Below are 17,069 nucleotides of genomic sequence, written 5' to 3'. Positions count from 1 at the left end.
GAAGATAGGGTTGTGTCGAACAGGTTACTTTATCACTAGTAGCGATGAAGATGCCTCATACTTCTTCCAGCTCGATAGTGAAAGGGATCAAACACGGTTGATGTGAATGGGTCAATAAGCACAAATTAACCTTGTTTCATGACGCTTCTCCCCAACATGGTGCATCGATTGTCACATTTTACTCTTCTCAACGTGGATAACGGATGGGAAATTAAGTGAATGTTATATTTTATACTTTGCTTTTTCCTCTGCATTTAGTCTCGTCCAAACGAAAACAGCTTTTGTAAATCACTAAAACTAAGATTCTTACAAATGCCCTCCAAAGTGCAGTTTTTCTTTTACTCCGGTTTCAGCGTACAATACATGCATGTGCACTGTTGCTTTGTGCAATGAATATGCACCAGAAACAACTACAAGAAATGGCGCCTGTATAATGGTTCCTCTACGTTTGGTTAGCACTGTTTTTTCGCTGACTTTACTTTGACGGCATCACAGGCTTCTGCCGATCCTAATACTTGGATGGCAGCGTTCTTCACTGGTCCGGCCCACTTGTTTGAGCATTTGTAGTCGTTTTGTGTTCTCTTCTGGACATAGATATTGATATTTATATAAAACAAAGGGGAAAATATGTGGTCAAAAATATCTGCAGTACTGTGGACAGGAGCTGACACTTAGCTGTGTTTTGTATTCATTTTATCTAGTAATATGGAGAGGAATAATACTCGCAGACCTCCAGCCTGCCTCGTCCCAGCCTATGACAGCAGTCTCATACATGAGGCATGTCGGATATATCACTTTATCTTCCTGGCTTTCCACTGTTTTGAAAGTTAATTTGGACTCATCCAATTGAAATAGTAATATATAGATAAATGCATGATTATATAGTATGCATATATATTTAACGATCCCTTCGTGTGTGTTGAAAAAAGCCTGGATGATCCTTCTGCACCTGTTGTTTTGCAAAGCAATGAGCTGCACTCATGGGTCTAATATGCCCAGTAGACTCTAGTTAGACCACCTGGAGCCGACAAAAACATCCAGAAAAAAGATTACCTTAACATCACTGTGATTTGTTTTTTAACCACACTTGTTTTGCATCGGTCAATTCCTACATATGTTAAGTTTATCATCCACGTGTGTTTCTGTGGCTTGGGGAACAAGCAATTAATGAGAGCCAAAATGGCTCTACATTTGTAGCTCCTCTGTTGCTGAGCAGCAGAATTGATTTTGAAGTGCATATTATTTCATGGCAGTCTGTCCAGGGGGCAGATTTCTGCTCCAGCTCGTGTCCATGTTGTGGTGACCAAGCATAACATGTTGTCGCTCTTGTCAGACCTCCACTCTCACAACCTCACCTCTTCTGGGTTGTTCTTGCCTCACACGGCTGCTTATCATGAACTGTGGTGCTAGAGGGGCTCAGAGCAGAGTGTGATGCTGTGGAGAGAGAGAGAGAGAGAGAGAGAGAGAGAGAGAAATTTGAAAATAGAAAGTGGGCTGTCTGAAAAAGAGATTCTGTGTGTTGCTTTGCATATTGTTTATGATATATTCATGTTTATCAAATGTGCACTGCAACATTACATGGAAAGAACATCTCACGCAGCAAGTTTATAGAGTCAATACAGGATCTAGTAATGCTTTCACTGTCAAATATTATACTGTATCACCCTAAAAATGTTGCGCGACATTTTAGTCATTTCGATTTTTACTGCTCGTGTTTCCAGATCAGCGCTGGAAAGAGGATAAACAAACTGATCCATGAGTGTGTGTTTGTGATTTTCCGACTGTGTGGAAGTGTTTGCACTGCCTGGTTGGACAACAGGCTGTGGTTCTGTGCCTGCCTGAATCAGGAGTGCGAGGGGTGTGTCCCTGCTCTGAGGACTGTGTGAGGCCCTCTGAGCCGGGCTTCTGGTTTCAGGTTGCATGTTCCCAATTGGCTGCTTTTGTTTGACTAAAACACAGCGAGATCCTCGTCTTCTTAAAGATGCAGTGTCACTTTTTTTGTTGGTGCGCTCTCCTCAAGGAAAAATCCTCAGTTTCGTGCTGATTACATCATATTCCATTCCGACTAGATCATCTCACGCTGATGGGACCATTTTGTGTAATCAACATATGAATGGAATCTGAATGCCAGAGTTATTCTCTCGTCCAGTGCACAGGGACGACACTCCAGTGCGAACACAGACTGTCATTTGTTTCTGTGCTGTTTGTTGAAAAGAGAAATGTCCCTCAGCCCTGAACGGCATTGAACTCAGACAGACAGAGCCATAAAGTGATCATACTCAATGCTGTCTCATGGTCTGACCTTAACATGCCATGTATATGATCATTGTTATTTTATTATCCTCACAATCGAATAGTTAGTGCATGTTTATGACGTTCTCACTATCTGGAGTATTCCCATTAACTATTTAGAACCTCCTGTGTGTCCAAAAAATGTGGATTTACTTTTCAGTCCAGCCTCCCTCGGCTTGTGCTCGTGATTACGGAAGAATGCGACAATAGAGCCCATCATGTCCTCTAAGTTTGACTTTTCATTTATTGGTCACAGCCAACATCTCTCCCTTTGTGCTCGGAAGCTGAATTGATCCGGAGAGATTGAAAGTATTGATTTGACTCAGTGTCTTACTTTGTTGTGGAGGAGGCGGGGGGGGCATAAGCAGTGCACCTTTCTGACTGTTGGAGCCAACGTTCACACATTGCACTCGCCACACAGCCAGTTCCTCGGGGGACTCATAATCACAGCCGTCCTCTCAGATTAGTCGAGCAGCCTGTCCAACTGTGGCTTCACTCCCTGGTCATTTATTTCAGCTGTTTCTCTCTCCTGAGAGGCACACCTCAGCACAATGACCAGGCCCGGCCTCTACAATAATGTATGTGATGATAAACACAGTGGCTCCTAATTGATAGAGTGATTCAGACAAGCTCTGGCTGTGCAAATTGGTCCCCTGTGAGTACGTTGCAAAGAGTTGGGACTAACAGGTTTCAGCTCTGGCGTGGTTTGAGAGACGTAGAGAGGAGAGAGAGAGGAAATAGAAGGGCCAGCCCCGCTGAGTGATGAAGAGGCTGTCTTTGCCTGCTCAGCCCAGTCTGAATACAGGCACAGTTCAGCAGAGGTTGGCTGCTGTAATCCTCTCAGTGTCTCCAGGAAGGCTCAGGTTAGTGACCTGCTGCTTTGTGATGTCTTGTAAGATTTTGAGAGAACACCTCACCTTTAATCCCCCACTGTTCAACTAACACATTAGCTCAACCGCTCCTGACCCAGCCCTTGCGATAAAGCCTTTTATCCAGCTCGATAAGGTCATTTGAAGTTAAGTATTGATTTCTTATGGTGTCCAGAGAAAAAATGGATTTTTAAAGAGCTGTTAATTACAGTTGCACACTACATTATCTGGAAGAACTTAATTTTGCCCGGGCTGGATTTTTAAAACTTGAGCTATACCTGCAGTCATCAATTAAAATCTTAAGCTGTAATGTGTGTTAGCAGAGCTTCATTCAATTGACTTCACGAAACAGGTTTTACATATGTGTGTACATACATTTGAGATACTGTGCAGCTATATGAAAAAATATACTAATTTGACTTAGGTCAGAAGTGGATACAATTTCTGGTTGCACTAAGTATATTTTTGTTCACCTGCTTTGATGCACATTTCCATTCTGTCAATAGAAAATGTGGAATTTTAACAGGTTATGAGTTTAACATTTATATCCACCTGGTTTAGATAGATAGGTTGTTGTATTGATTTAAGCAAGGTGCAATGGAAGCAAACCTGGTGTGTTAATCGCGACATACATGAAGAGTGTCACTTCCCATGTAGAGATCTGTGAGCACCAGTGACCCTATAACCACACCTGAATGATATATTTATCACAGTTTTCACATCGTTATTGTTTGTATGACTTTATTTCGTGGAAAATACATTTGAGATTTAGTCATTTTGTTGTTACATTTGCGCAAACTGTAGCTGACCATACCGGATTTTACTTTTAGTACAGGTATTACAGATATTAACAAAGCCCTCTATTCAATAGAGAAATTCACTTCTGCATTCCTAACCAGTTCAGTACCATAAGAGACATTGGCTTTGGCCTTGTGTGTAAATAAACACATATAGTCTTGCAAAGAATAAAACATTTTACAGTTCCTTCACGTTCATCAAATAGAGACATGTTTGAAAACCCTCTCATCGTCTCTCTGTCTTCGGTTCAAAAATTCTAAAAATTCTAAATAAAGAAATTGCACGTAATTGTAGGTCTTTCTTATTTTATGTCCCGGCCTTTCTTGTCTAAGTGAGAAGGGAATAGAGCCGTTTCCTGTGGATACAGGAGGAACACCCATGTGCAAGTGAGGCTGAGAGAATTCAATGTGACGGTTAAAGAGCCACTGTATGGACATCCTGAATCAGCACAGATTCCGAAAAAGTGGGAAATTCCAACAATGTAGAAGCTTTGACACATTAAAACAATATGACCTCATATACAATAACAATGACAAGTTCTATTATTTACATTTTACTTCCTGGTTGGAAATCATTCCTGCCTGAATAGAACAAAGGATACATAAATACAGAGCCAGTGTAACGAGAAGATATATGGTCTATGAACTTTTCAGTTTCAGCCTGCAGGCATGTGTGTCTGTATGTGTGTCTGTGTGTGTGTCTGTGTGTGTGTGTGTGTGTGTGTGTGTGTGTGTGTGTGCACAATGAGGAGGAGGGATTTCTATTGTCTCTCAAGAGAAAAGCATTAGTGCTTGTGATCATCGTGGCGTCGCTCATACAACCGGCCTTGGAGTCTTTCTTAAGGACCCACGCTTCTCGTACAAAGGCCCAACAATACAGGAAGTTAAAGCACTTGTCACAAGCAGCAGGTGGTTTGGAGTCAGATGTTATGATCAGCAGAGATTATCTCCTGACTCCAATATGAGATTTCACTGTTGAACAGAGAGAATAGACTTACATACATGTTGGGGCTAAATCCCCTGCAGGGCTAGCTTTACACATTTTGTTTATAGTCGTTATTGTTAATGCTTATGTAGCTGACATACATTTTTTTTATTCCAAGAGTTGGTTGTGATTTAGTCCTGTGTAATATTATTCATCCCACAGGATCCTTGTCCTCAGCGCATCCTTTTGCCTTTTACCCACAGCTAACAATGCTAAATAATGCTAAACAGGTAGCGTGGCGTTTTCCTTCCAAAAATGCCACTGTCATTTTTCTTTCAAGTCACAAGTCACAGCTTCTTCCCCACTTGGCAAGCAGTGATTTCCTATTGATACTGCGAGTGAAAGGCTTCCTGGCTCTGCCTGCTCTTCCCAAAAACCTGGGCCGAATGCCTTCATATTGTTCGTTGAGTCTATTGTGATGCTAATGTCTGCCTGAGACCCTTGAGTCATCTATCACGGATGACAGGAAAGCTGGGGCCATTGTGTCGGCCTGCTACACGCACATACACGTGCACACACACAGAGAAATCAACATACAACAGGCTATGGTCTGTAACCAAAAGAAATGTTTGAATCAACAGATTAAAATCGAATTATTGTTTGGGTTAATATGAAGAATTGCAATTTAGGCTTCAACCAACTATTATATAAATAGTAGATTATTTTTATTTCATATTTTATATAATTAATTAGTCTTAGGTAATGGTGAAAAGCATTCATCCCAAGTCTCAAGTGCTCAAGGTCGCAGTTTCATTCTAGAACAAAAATAACCAGTTTGCAATAACAAAAAAAAATTCACATTTCAGATGCTTGAACTGGAAAATATTTGTTGCTTTCTTACTGAAACTATTCAATCTTAATTTTCTGTTGATTGACAGGAGCATGACGTTGTAGCTTCAACAGTATTGTATATATTAGTTCTGTACTTAATAAATCAGAAGTGTAGGGCTGCATTGAATTACTATTAAATATCTATATATTTAAGCTGCCTTAAATTTTCTTGATTAATTGCCTGGTTTATAAAATGTCCGAAATATATGAGGCTGAAGCTTTAAGTTTTGTTTGGACCCGTGTTTTTGCAGCATGTCTTCCCTGCTCGCTCTCACCATGTCATGCTTACACATGGTCCTATCAATAAAGGTACGAATTCCCCCAAAATATCTGGAAATCAATGAAAAATTTGCACAGTTACCAAGGATATTTAGTTATGAGGAATCTTAATACCAGGAAAATATGATCCTCACATTTTACGAACTTGAACTCTCAAATATTTGTCAGTTCTCATGAACAATTATTTGAACAAATTAATGAATGAAACTTTCCAGGCCGTTGTACCAAAGCCACCCCCGGTTTAACCACAGTTTAAAGGTATTGTAACGTGAACATTAAAAAAACAATGAATTGAATGAAGGGTTTATGATAGACGTCTCTTATACTGTGTTGGACAGTGTCACAGATTCGTCCTCGGTTCTGTCAGGCCCTGCTCACAGAGCTGAGTGGTAGGAGCCACACATGTCGGCAATCTGCCGACTGATTCTTGGCCAGGCCCGGCTCTGTCTCACTGTCTCATGGCAGAGTGCTGGGCCAGATGTGACTGTGGTTGTGCCTGCATTAGGAAAAAGTGCTGTTACAGGAAATGGATGCTTTTAAAAGGAGGAAAAGAAAAAAACTGTGCCGAGCAGTTGAGTATTGTTCTTGCTGCTCAGAGGATGTAACCAACCCAGTTAAATTGTTTAATGTACCATTAGTTAAATTAGACTGTTTGTGTTACACAGGTGTAAAAGGCGTTGGTAGTGAATTCAATGACAAGCATTTGGGTTTGCATGCCAGTGGAGATTAAACAATGTTTTAGTGGTACTCTAGTAAAGTGGAAAATTTGAAACATGAAATACAAGCCATGTTAATTGTCATGTCATATTGATTAGCCTTGTATGTTGCTTCTATTTTATACTACATTGATTTTAGAAAACATGTTTGAACGTACAGAAGAAATTGTAGATGGTTTGCGTTGCATTTAAACACTGTTCAAGAACTTCTTGTGGACTGTCACTGAAGCCCATAAATAGAAATCAGATCTAAGATGCTGTATCGTACAGTTGTAAGATGATTTATTCATTTTAAAAAGGTCTCTAACCTCTCGGCATTATTTCAAAAAACGATCTTGATATCATTTGTAGAGCTAAAACAATCTATATTCACTAAAAATATTAACTAGTTTCAGCTTTCCGTTTGTAAGAATAAGTGGTATTTTATGTATTTAAAAGTAAATTAATGATATTTATTACTAGGACAATATGTGTTTTCATCCAGCTAATAAACTGATTCATTTTAAAATGAACTTAAAGATGATTCCCTTGTTATCTACACTCGTGGTTTAAACTGATGTTCCAACAATCATACAGGGTGTAATCCATTAAGAGAGAGATCGGGATAAACCAGTTTTTGTGAGAAGGTTTTAAAAGCCAGAATACAATATAAACCTGAAATATGTTGTGCTCAGAGAAAATGACCAAACTTTCTCTTCACTTTTCCTTTATTGGAAAATATCCTTCTCCTGCACTTTAAAGTAGCACAGAGCGCTGTAGTGCCCAAAATAGCTCTTACTCTTGAACTGACTAATGCAGAATTTAAGGGTACACATGTATTTTTAAAGGTATATGGAATCACATATTTATCAGCAGAAAGGATGATTGCACTCTTTAAAAAATCTGGTTTTAGCAGGAGTTCGCAGTGAAGCAGAAAATGAGCAATGCAGGATTGATTTTGAACCAACTACATACTTGTCTACGACTTTCACAGAAAATGAATCTATGTCTACTTTGACAGTCGATCATCTTTAAGTAACCTTTAAAGCAAAACACCCTCAATTTTCCAGTTTTTCAGATGTGATGACCTGAAGATTTTCCTTGTCATAGCATTATCGTAAAGACAGAATCTTTGGAATTTAGGCTGTTCGGTCGTTTGTTTCCATTCCCCAGTCTCAACTTCTACAGTGTGAAGATTTGCTGTGATAATTAATTCAGTGTCTTTGAGTTTGGACTGTTGCTCAAATAAAACAAGCTATTATAGGCTTGAAGAAATTGTCATCAGCATCTTTTCACCATTAGTTAATGGAACAAATCAATAATCAAATAATCGAGACAATAAACTTCAGTCAGGATTATCGACTGTTGATTTCGACATTGAAAGTCTAATGGGAGGAAATGGGAAGTTATCTCTGGGTGTGGTACCTCTGAGTTTGGTCCACATGTCGACTGGGGACAATTCACTCCATTGTCATTCACAACAGAGGGAGCCAGTCCCAGGTTCCTCAGACAGAGGATGCTAAGGGCCAAATTGGATTTCTGACTGAATGAGGAATCAGCTGCTTGGAGACGGTCTAGAGAAAGCCGAGCCAGCGTCTCTTTGTGGGGCTGCTGCTGGAGTGCCATTCACATGTCGCCGATCCTCCACACTCATTGAAATTCAGGGGAGAGTTTACTCTGGCCAGGTGGAGGGCTCCTCTAGCTGCTGAACAACACAGACCTGCTCAGGGGTCACACTATAAATATTTAATCCCCTTCCTGCTGCTTTGAGTGACGGAACACCCCATAAAGAGTTAATTTTCTTAGCCTTCTCCCTGCACTGCTATGACAACAGGACCTTATTTAACCCTCAGCGCCTGTCTCAGATGTAGCTACGTTGATCATTCAAAACTAATGGGAAGAAAATCTTTCAGGGCTTTGTTGAAAAAAAAAGCCAGCACTCACAGGAAGATGACTTTCCCAAATTCAAAGTTTAGATCTTAAGCTCTGCCCTGACTGAAGTCACATTAGTGTCACTCTGTATTTCAGTTGTGTTAATTGTTCAACAGATTGGCTCTACAAGTTTAACAATTAAAACAGTATACAAAGTTCAAAAATGTATGCTTTAATCAGGCCTTAATGCACGTGAGCTCACATTGAACCAAACATGAAAGCTAAAAAACTGAAGATTTTTTTATTACTAGCCTTCTTCTTTGAAAATGGTTATAGTCGTATGACTAGTTTTGGGAAGCACATTTTAGTTGAAATGCATACATCTACTCAAAGTGCGACAAATTTAAATCGAAAATAACAAAATCAGCATATCCTCAACATCATGTAGACTTACTTTTTTACAAAAACTGTCTGCAATTTGTTCTTTGTGGAAGATCATTGATTTATTAGTTGTTAATGTAGCAGAGTGGCACTACATGGATTTCAGGAAGGAAAAGCTGAGTTTTATTCGTGAATGTGGACAGCCACATCTTTTTTTCAGAAATTGTTGTTTTGCAGAGCCAACTCAGGCAAGAAGAAAGAAAAAAAAAAAAGAACATGGGCCAGCCAGGACCCACTGAGCTTTTTTCCAGCCTGGTGAAAAGAATGAATTATTCAACAGTAAGCAAGCTTTCAGCTGGCCATTTGTGTGCTTTGATCTACGAATCAGGAGTTTGTATGAATGCCTGTATTGTCATGTCATGTTTCCATAGTGTGTGAATTATTGAAAATAGTGCAGCCCCCCCCCCCCTCCTCTACGACATCTAGTAAAGTGTACACTGCAGGCGGTTGGACCTGTCACTCGCCAGATGGTGATGTGTGTATGTCCAGCGTGGTCACATGACTTGGTTCATGTGGGTTGGCCTGGTTTAAATGTTCAGTGTGAAAAGAGCCTCGGGTCAACCTTCAAAAAACTCCAACAAATATGACGTTTTTTGGGGATTATGGCAATGAAACCATTCATTTATCATAATTGGTCAATCAATCATCAATTGCAAGACATGGAATTAGCAGGTTTTGAGGTTTTTGATGAAAGCTAGCTATACCTTGCTAGCATGAGTAGAACAAAGGGGCGATTACCTCCACCAGGGAGTTGATGTTATTCTGTCTATTTGTCTGTTATTAGGATTATGCAAAAACTTCTGGTCCGACTTTATTGAAACTTGGGTCATGAAAATAAAATCGTATGATATCGAAAAATCCACGAGGGTGTATAATTTCGTGAGGCTTAAAGGTGACTGTTGGCTCTTGGCTGAGTAATGCGCTATACCGAGTACCGTTCTAGTTACATTTCCATTGTTCTCTTTTCTATAGATCCATCAAAGGTGTCTGTTTCTGTTCTCCATCACATTCTTTGATGCCTCACGTGCCTCCATTGATAGAAGATGCCTTTTGTTCTGATTACCTGAGATACAGCTTATTAGCACATGTGCAACACGTTGTGGTCCCATTGTGTCTTAATAATAAAGTAAGACCATTAATTGATAATGAAGTGAACGTAGAAAAATGTGTCATTATGTTGAGGGTTTAGTGCGTTTCATAGAGGAGCAGCAGGATCCATGGCATTGGTGGACTACAGCTGGACACATAATTAGAGAGCCTCCTTACCTATAATTTGTGTAATAGTTTTGGTTGTCGGCATGTTATTACCATATGAAAGGGCTAAGCTGGGGTCATGTGCATTGCTACAGCAATTAGAGCAGAGCTGAGGGCAGAAGAATGTTTGGAGCCGTCGTTAATTGGAAATCTCTACAAAGCTATGCTTTAATTATAATTTAGTCAGAGCTGCACTGTTCTAAACCCAATATATTCAGTAGCCCTTATTTTCTGTAATAGTATGAACAGCTAGGACTGTTTCCTTTCAAAGCGTCGGGCTTTGAAGAGAATGAGATTGAATTAGATTAATTTGAAAGGCTGTGCTGCTGCTGCTGCCAGTTTTTTTTATAATGCTAATATCACATGTTGTTTTCATAAGGAAATTAGATTTGGTTTGTTTATAAGATATACATACCTTCTGTTTTGTACGGTTGCACATGCTATAGGTGCTTTGTCTAAATAAATCTAAATCCTCATTCACAATTTGTATGTTCAGGGTTGTGTACCCTACATACAAATATTCATTAATTTAGTTGAAGCAAATAATCTATATATGACTTTTTCTGGAGCTTATCAGCGCTGCTGAATGATCAATGCCCTTACTTTTACCTTCAGTCATAAACTCAATCACAATTTTTGTGTTTTTCTTAATTAAAAAAACTAAAAATCAAACCCAGCAGCAACATAAAAATAAGATTATGAATGTTGAGCCTAAAGAATCACAGACACTTGCATACATTATCTGGAGAACACACACACAACTGTAAACTCCATGGTGGTTTTTCTTTGCAGAATGTTTTCTAAATTTCCACTCCTCCAATGGCATTCAGAGTTTTTTTTAATTTATTTTACATTTAACACATTTCCCTTTGTTTTCTTGTTCACACAGGTCGAAATGAGCTGATAGCCAGATACATCAAGCTTCGGACTGGGAAGACGAGGACTCGGAAGCAGGTACGACAAGAGAGGAGATGTATCTGTCAGATGTGAATGTGTGTAGTCTGTCGCCTTTGTTACTGTAGGAGAACAACAAAGATAGACAGAGAGCAACACAATAGTAAGCTGTCCAGGGCACGTCTGAAGCTGACAGCTATCAGAAATCCCTGGATTATCACATTTCCAAAATATGCATCGATATGACATGTAGCTTTTACTAGGTTTGTGCAGTTTTCCCTTTAAAAAGCTTTCATACAGTTTATCAACCTTTTTACCTGAAATGCAACCTGCCGATATCTACAGTAAAGCAGGTCCTGTACATACAAGTCTAAGATCAGTGCTGTTATGTGAAGAGAGAGGAGGCTGACAGTGCAAGTATTCCTCTATATGACTACATCACAGAGGTCATGGACTTTGCAGTAAGAGAGGCCTTTATTAACAGGAAGGTCGAAGCCTTAATGGATTGGTACCATCTCTGATCAAAGAGTATGGGCAGTGAGTGCATCCTGCTTTCTGCAACACACTGGATCATGCTTCTCCTTCTAAAGAGATGAGCTCATTTTCAGATAGATAAATACATCTGTGCAGTAATACATCATAAAATTTACGTAAATCAATCAGAATTAAGGGCTCTCTGTATTTCTCTTATGTGTATATACTAAGAAGAATGAGAAGGATGCTAGTTCTTGTATTCAAATGACCTGGTTATGACCAGCTCCGCCCGGCTTCAGTAACAACTGACTGATGTTCCCTCTAAACAGAAAATTCCAAGACTTGACCACTGACCTGAATAACAATGATAAACAGGCCTGTGTCTAGAATGACGTTCGATCACTGTGTGTGTGTGTTTGTGTGGATTGATCTGTGACTCTTCTCCTCAACACACAATCAGAATCAGAGAGAAAGACAAATGAATTGATGCCCTACATCTACACCTACACATTTGTTTAGCTGTTTGAATGTATTTGTTATTTATGTTAATGCTAGCAACAAGCAGTTCTTTTTTATCAGAGCTGAGATTAAATTAGTCCGCAACCTTTTTGATGATTGACTCATCATGTAAATAATTTTATAAGATATCTTTTCAAAACAATTCCCCAGTCATAGTCTCTAAAATTCTGATTTGTCCTTGTCCAGGACAAGAGTTTTCGATGATTCTAAAATCAAAACCTTTGGATTTTTTAATGTTGCTTGGAGAAACAAACTCTTTAAATAGTTCAGTTTTGGCTTTAGAAAATGTCTTACTTTGGGATTTTCTTACAATGTCCTTTTAATCTACAATTTTTTATAATATTAACAAATATTTTCTAATAAATTTCTTGAATTGTTTTTGTTTTTTTATTTTTTATAAAATGCTGATCACAATAACCAGAGATTATTAAATCATTTTGAACTGTGTGAACGCCAGCAGTGAACTTGGCTTGGGAAATGCCTCGTTCGGCTCCCGAAAGAATACAAGACGAGCCGATTTTCATTCAGCACACAGCAGATCACATCTGTATGTCTTAATGTGAGCTAAAGGGGCCTGCATCCTCCTTAATCAGTTCACTTAAGTAACGACAACACACAGCATAATGCTTTACTGGCTGTTAGCTTGGTGTCTGGTGTTACCCACCTTATCTCCCTCAAGTGTTTCTAAACAAAGAGCTGCGTATTCCACTTTGTACTTTCCTTTTGTTTTTGCCTGTTTTTTTTATACCCCCTCTTCTCTGTTTTAATGGAGGTGTCTAGTCACATACAGGTCTTAGCGAGAAAGAAAGTTCGAGAAATCCACGCTGCCATTAAGGTACGTCTGGCTTTCCCCAGTTGTAGGGGGCTTTTCATTGCCATGGTTACAGGCTCTTCCTTTGTTTTCCTCCCCTCCCCTACCCCGCAGGTGTCTAGTCACATTCAGGTTCTTGCCAGAAGGAAATCTCGTGAGTTTCATTCCAAGCTAAAGGTATGCGCTTTTCTGCTTGTCGGTTGCTGTGCGTCTTAACTTCCTGTTTCCTGTGGTGACAGAGTGAATGCCTGGTACTCTGATTTACCCCTTAAACCCTATCCTCTGCTGACTGTGTTCATCTCACATTTTTTAACCCCCTCCACCCTCTCGCTCCATCTCTCACTCCTTCTGTCTACGTGATGTTATCTCTTTTATTCACTTTTCTGTAAGGGCCCTTTACTTTAAGCGTGGCTGCTAATCATTTCAACGACCATGCTTTGAAAATAGTGACATAGACAGAATAGAGAGTTCTCTACAGTGAGAATTAATCTAATACATACATAGTTAGAAATCTAAATAATAATTGTACTGGTAGTTAGATTCGTATTATACAACAAACTGACGGCTGCTGGATTTAATTTTTTTTAAAGCCATTACAGATATTAACAGTTCAAAAAATATAGTTAAGGTCAGGCCTCATCGTCTGGAGATCAGGACATTTTGTATCACATTTCATGACATAACATTTGAAATTTATTGAGCGATCTCGAACCAAGCAATGGACAGTAGATAAAGTTGGGGGGGGGGGGGGGGGGCTGTGTTAAATAGGAAAAAAGGCGATTAATTGTCCACCTCCTTTGACAAAGTAACCTAACTTTTCCCCGCTGTCAAAGGCTCAGCGCCTTCAGAGCGGAGAATGGCCGTGAAGCTGGCTGTTTCTATAATGCCCTCTCTGCTTTCTTATTCTCCCTTCAGTCTGTTAATAACTCCGACCCTCACAATGCCATGGCTGTTTGTCGCTTTGCTTCCTCCTGGTTCAGATGTCGTCATTTCGGAGCGTTCCTGTCAGTTATTACAGCAACAGCGACGTCTGTAAAAAAATCGCTGAACAATGTTTTTCAGAAAGGCTTCTTAAATGGAAATCACTGTGAATAATGAACTCTTGAATAACTCTGATTTGTATTTCAAGATATTCAATGAAGTAATGTTTAGAAATGAAAAGATACTTCACCCATGTGCCCTGCTCATGTCTTCTCTTCTCGGGAAGCCTACTATACATTTTGCATTTTGACTTTCACACTTCAACTCAAATTAATGAGCCCTCATTAATCTCTGTGTGTGTATGTTTGTCCTAGGCTACCTTTGGGGACATTTCAGACTAAAAGACCAGTTATTAAGGGATGGCTCATACAAAAGGAGACAAAGCTTCAGAATAAAAACCTCAGTTGGGAAAATTAAAACATTTTTTAGTGGTTAAGGGTTTGGGTGAGGCAAGTGGTGGTTAAGGGTTAGTTAAGGGTTAAATGAATGCAAGTGTATGTAATGTCCCCAAAAGTGATCTATGACTGTGTGTGTGGGTGGGTGTGCTCTTGTACAGCTATCTTTGTGAGGACCCGTAAGAGTCTACAACATACGGAGTGAGGACATTTTGAGAAACCGAGAACCTTTTTGGCCAGTCCTCATTTTGAGATCCCCCCTTTAATGGACTGTTTTGGGGTTAAGACTTGGTTTTGGGGTTAGGGTTAGGGTTAGAATAAGGTTAAGAGTTAGGGCTAGACAATTAGTTTGGATGGTTAGGGTTAGGGTAAGGGGCTGGGAATGCATTATGCCAATGAGTGTCCTCACTAAGATAGAAGTACAAACATGTGTGTGTGTGTGTGTGTGTTAATGTGTGTGTTAGTGTGTGTGTGTGTGGTTCTGTTGAGACAGAGTCACACAGGCTGCTAGCCACATGAATGCCTGGTCTTTCAGGGGCACAGGCGGCAGTCTGAAGAAAAACAGACAGCTTTTGTATGAATCCCTGTCTTTTCTCATTTAAAGCAAATTAGAGTTCAGTGGCAAAGAGAAGTACAAGAAGTGTGCCCCTCATTTCAGGGGGCATCAATGAAAACCTGCTGTTTGGTCCTGTCAATGGCATTTTAGTGAATTGACAGTCATTATGTCACTGCTCTGTTGTTCTGTCTGAAGCGAAGACCCCTGATCAGATTGTGAAATTTATAAAGGACAAGACATTTGCCACAGAAACCAAGAATGATTTGTAAATACAAATGTTATAATCCTTTGTCATGACGTGTTCTTTTCCCATGTGTTTGTTGTACTGTGAAAAGACGCCTGGACACTCTTAATTAAAATAGTTTTTTAACCGATAAAAGCATTTTTGAAAAAGTTGAATTACTCTACAGAATGAATACTAAAGCCCTGTTTTTTTGCATTTAGGTAACATCCATGGTAAGTATTCACTTCCTTCATTTGTTGTCCTGTAGCTGCTCGTCATGTTTTTGTGCTCATAGTGACACAATAGCTGCTGCCCAGTTTTTGCCCAGTTTATTGGCGTCTGTTTTTCATCATACTATTGTTATAATGCAGCTTGACTCTGCTCTGCCAGCATGCTCACCTTCAGCTTCTGTCACCAGTGAGAATGCATGTGTTTACTGGTGTGTGTGTGTGTATGTGTCTGGTGTGTGTGTGTGTGTGTGTCTGCACTCTGGTGCAGCTTTTAGTTTTTTGCAAGTTCAGCTCGACTTGATTTAACTATATTAATGCACATTAAAGCTAGGCTTGTTAAATTTGGAAGAGCTAGCAAGAGCAGGCTACACTTTGAAAACACAAAACTCACCTGCACATCTCATAGCAACCCGATGTTTAACAAGTGATCACGTCCCAGTGCACTTCTACAGGATTTCTTTGGTTCTTCTTAAATTACTATCCTCTTAATTTAGCATGTCCATTTTGAATGGATTTGTATACTGCCGGATAATTAAATTAAAAATAATTAATAAACCTAACCGGACCTGCAATAAGACTCTCAAAGTGTCATAAGTGTCCTTCGGTGTTGCAGGAAAAATTCCTTACAATGTTTTGACAAACATAGTTTTGACAGATAAATGCAGTCTTGATAGTACGGCTGCTGAACTAGTGTTTTAAAAGTATTTTAGAAGTAGATCAACAAGCAAACTGTCATTTAATTGCATACCACGGCTCAGTATTGTATATCGGAAGTCAATGGTATTTGTTTGACACATTCCTTAAAAAAAAAAAGCCTACACTTAAATAGCAATGCTGATACATCTTCTTTTTAACCTGCTTGCTGTTTGCTGTTGTGAGAGAGGTCAGTGGTGCTTTCAGTGTGTTGTTTAGTCGGGTTGTTGCTGCCTCTGCGACCCCCCCCCCCCCCTCCTCTCTGTGTGGGTGCTAAGCCTTTTGTGACTGCTGTTAAAGGACCAAGCCGTGAAGGACAAAGCCCTCCAGAGCATGGCCTCCATGTCCTCGGCTCAGATCGTCTCTGCCACGGCGATTCACAACAAGCTCGGCCTGCCAGGCATCCCGCGCCCAGCCTTTCCCGGAGCAGGGGTAAGAGCCTCGTCGGCTGCAGCGCCCACCACTCCACCCCCGCTTTTGATCCTCCCGGGGCCAGCTTCAACCCCGGCAGCCACGGGGCCAAACACACCGACACCCAGGCCAAATCATATTACACACTGCATCTTATTTGTGCCTATCAGATAAGCAGATGATCAAAAGAAGTGGTAGTCAAGATAACTACATCCACTGAACAAGGAGCTAAAAGCCAGTTTGATCTTGTAGCTCACAGCTGCTCACAATTGGATGTTGTTTGTACTTTATACTTTGTTATCTATTTATACATCTTATTCTCTAGTTATGGCAGGGTATGATATCGACTGGCCAGCCGGGATCGTCACAAGAGTAAGTATCACACGTCTTCACCTCGGAGTAGAAAACTGGAGCTTAAAATCCGTTTTTTTTTTACATCTTGTTTCTCTTTCTCTGCTCCAGTATTAAGCCTTTCACCCAGCAAACATACTCCACGCAGCCAGCAGTAACAACAGCCATTTCAAGTAAGAATTTATTTCATTTAAAAACGTTCAAGGAAAAAATTAT

At 39.9% G+C, this 17,069-nt stretch overlaps 1 protein-coding gene across 5 annotated transcripts in view; it reads left to right on the top strand.

Moving 5' to 3' along the window:
- tead1b (TEA domain family member 1b) overlaps nt 1-17,069 on the top strand; it is a 43,613-nt gene that overhangs the window by 17,193 nt on the left and 9,351 nt on the right. For 2 of the 5 annotated variants that reach the window (XM_062385127.1, XM_062385135.1), the window contains 6 exons: nt 11,205-11,269; nt 12,975-13,190; nt 15,390-15,401; nt 16,392-16,523; nt 16,828-16,874; nt 16,965-17,026. In XM_062385127.1, coding sequence (XP_062241111.1) covers nt 11,205-11,269; nt 12,975-13,190; nt 15,390-15,401; nt 16,392-16,523; nt 16,828-16,874; nt 16,965-17,026 — 534 coding nt within the window. The remainder of the gene's footprint in view (nt 1-11,204; nt 11,270-12,974; nt 13,191-15,389; nt 15,402-16,391; nt 16,524-16,827; nt 16,875-16,964; nt 17,027-17,069) is intronic. The other 3 variants (XM_062385145.1, XM_062385152.1, XM_062385159.1) reach the window with 3 other exon arrangements.

Source organism: Platichthys flesus, chromosome 1, assembly GCF_949316205.1.
Source record: "Platichthys flesus chromosome 1, fPlaFle2.1, whole genome shotgun sequence".
Classification (NCBI taxonomy): Eukaryota; Metazoa; Chordata; class Actinopteri; order Pleuronectiformes; family Pleuronectidae; genus Platichthys; species Platichthys flesus.
This window is presented reverse-complemented; position numbering and strand designations above follow the sequence as displayed.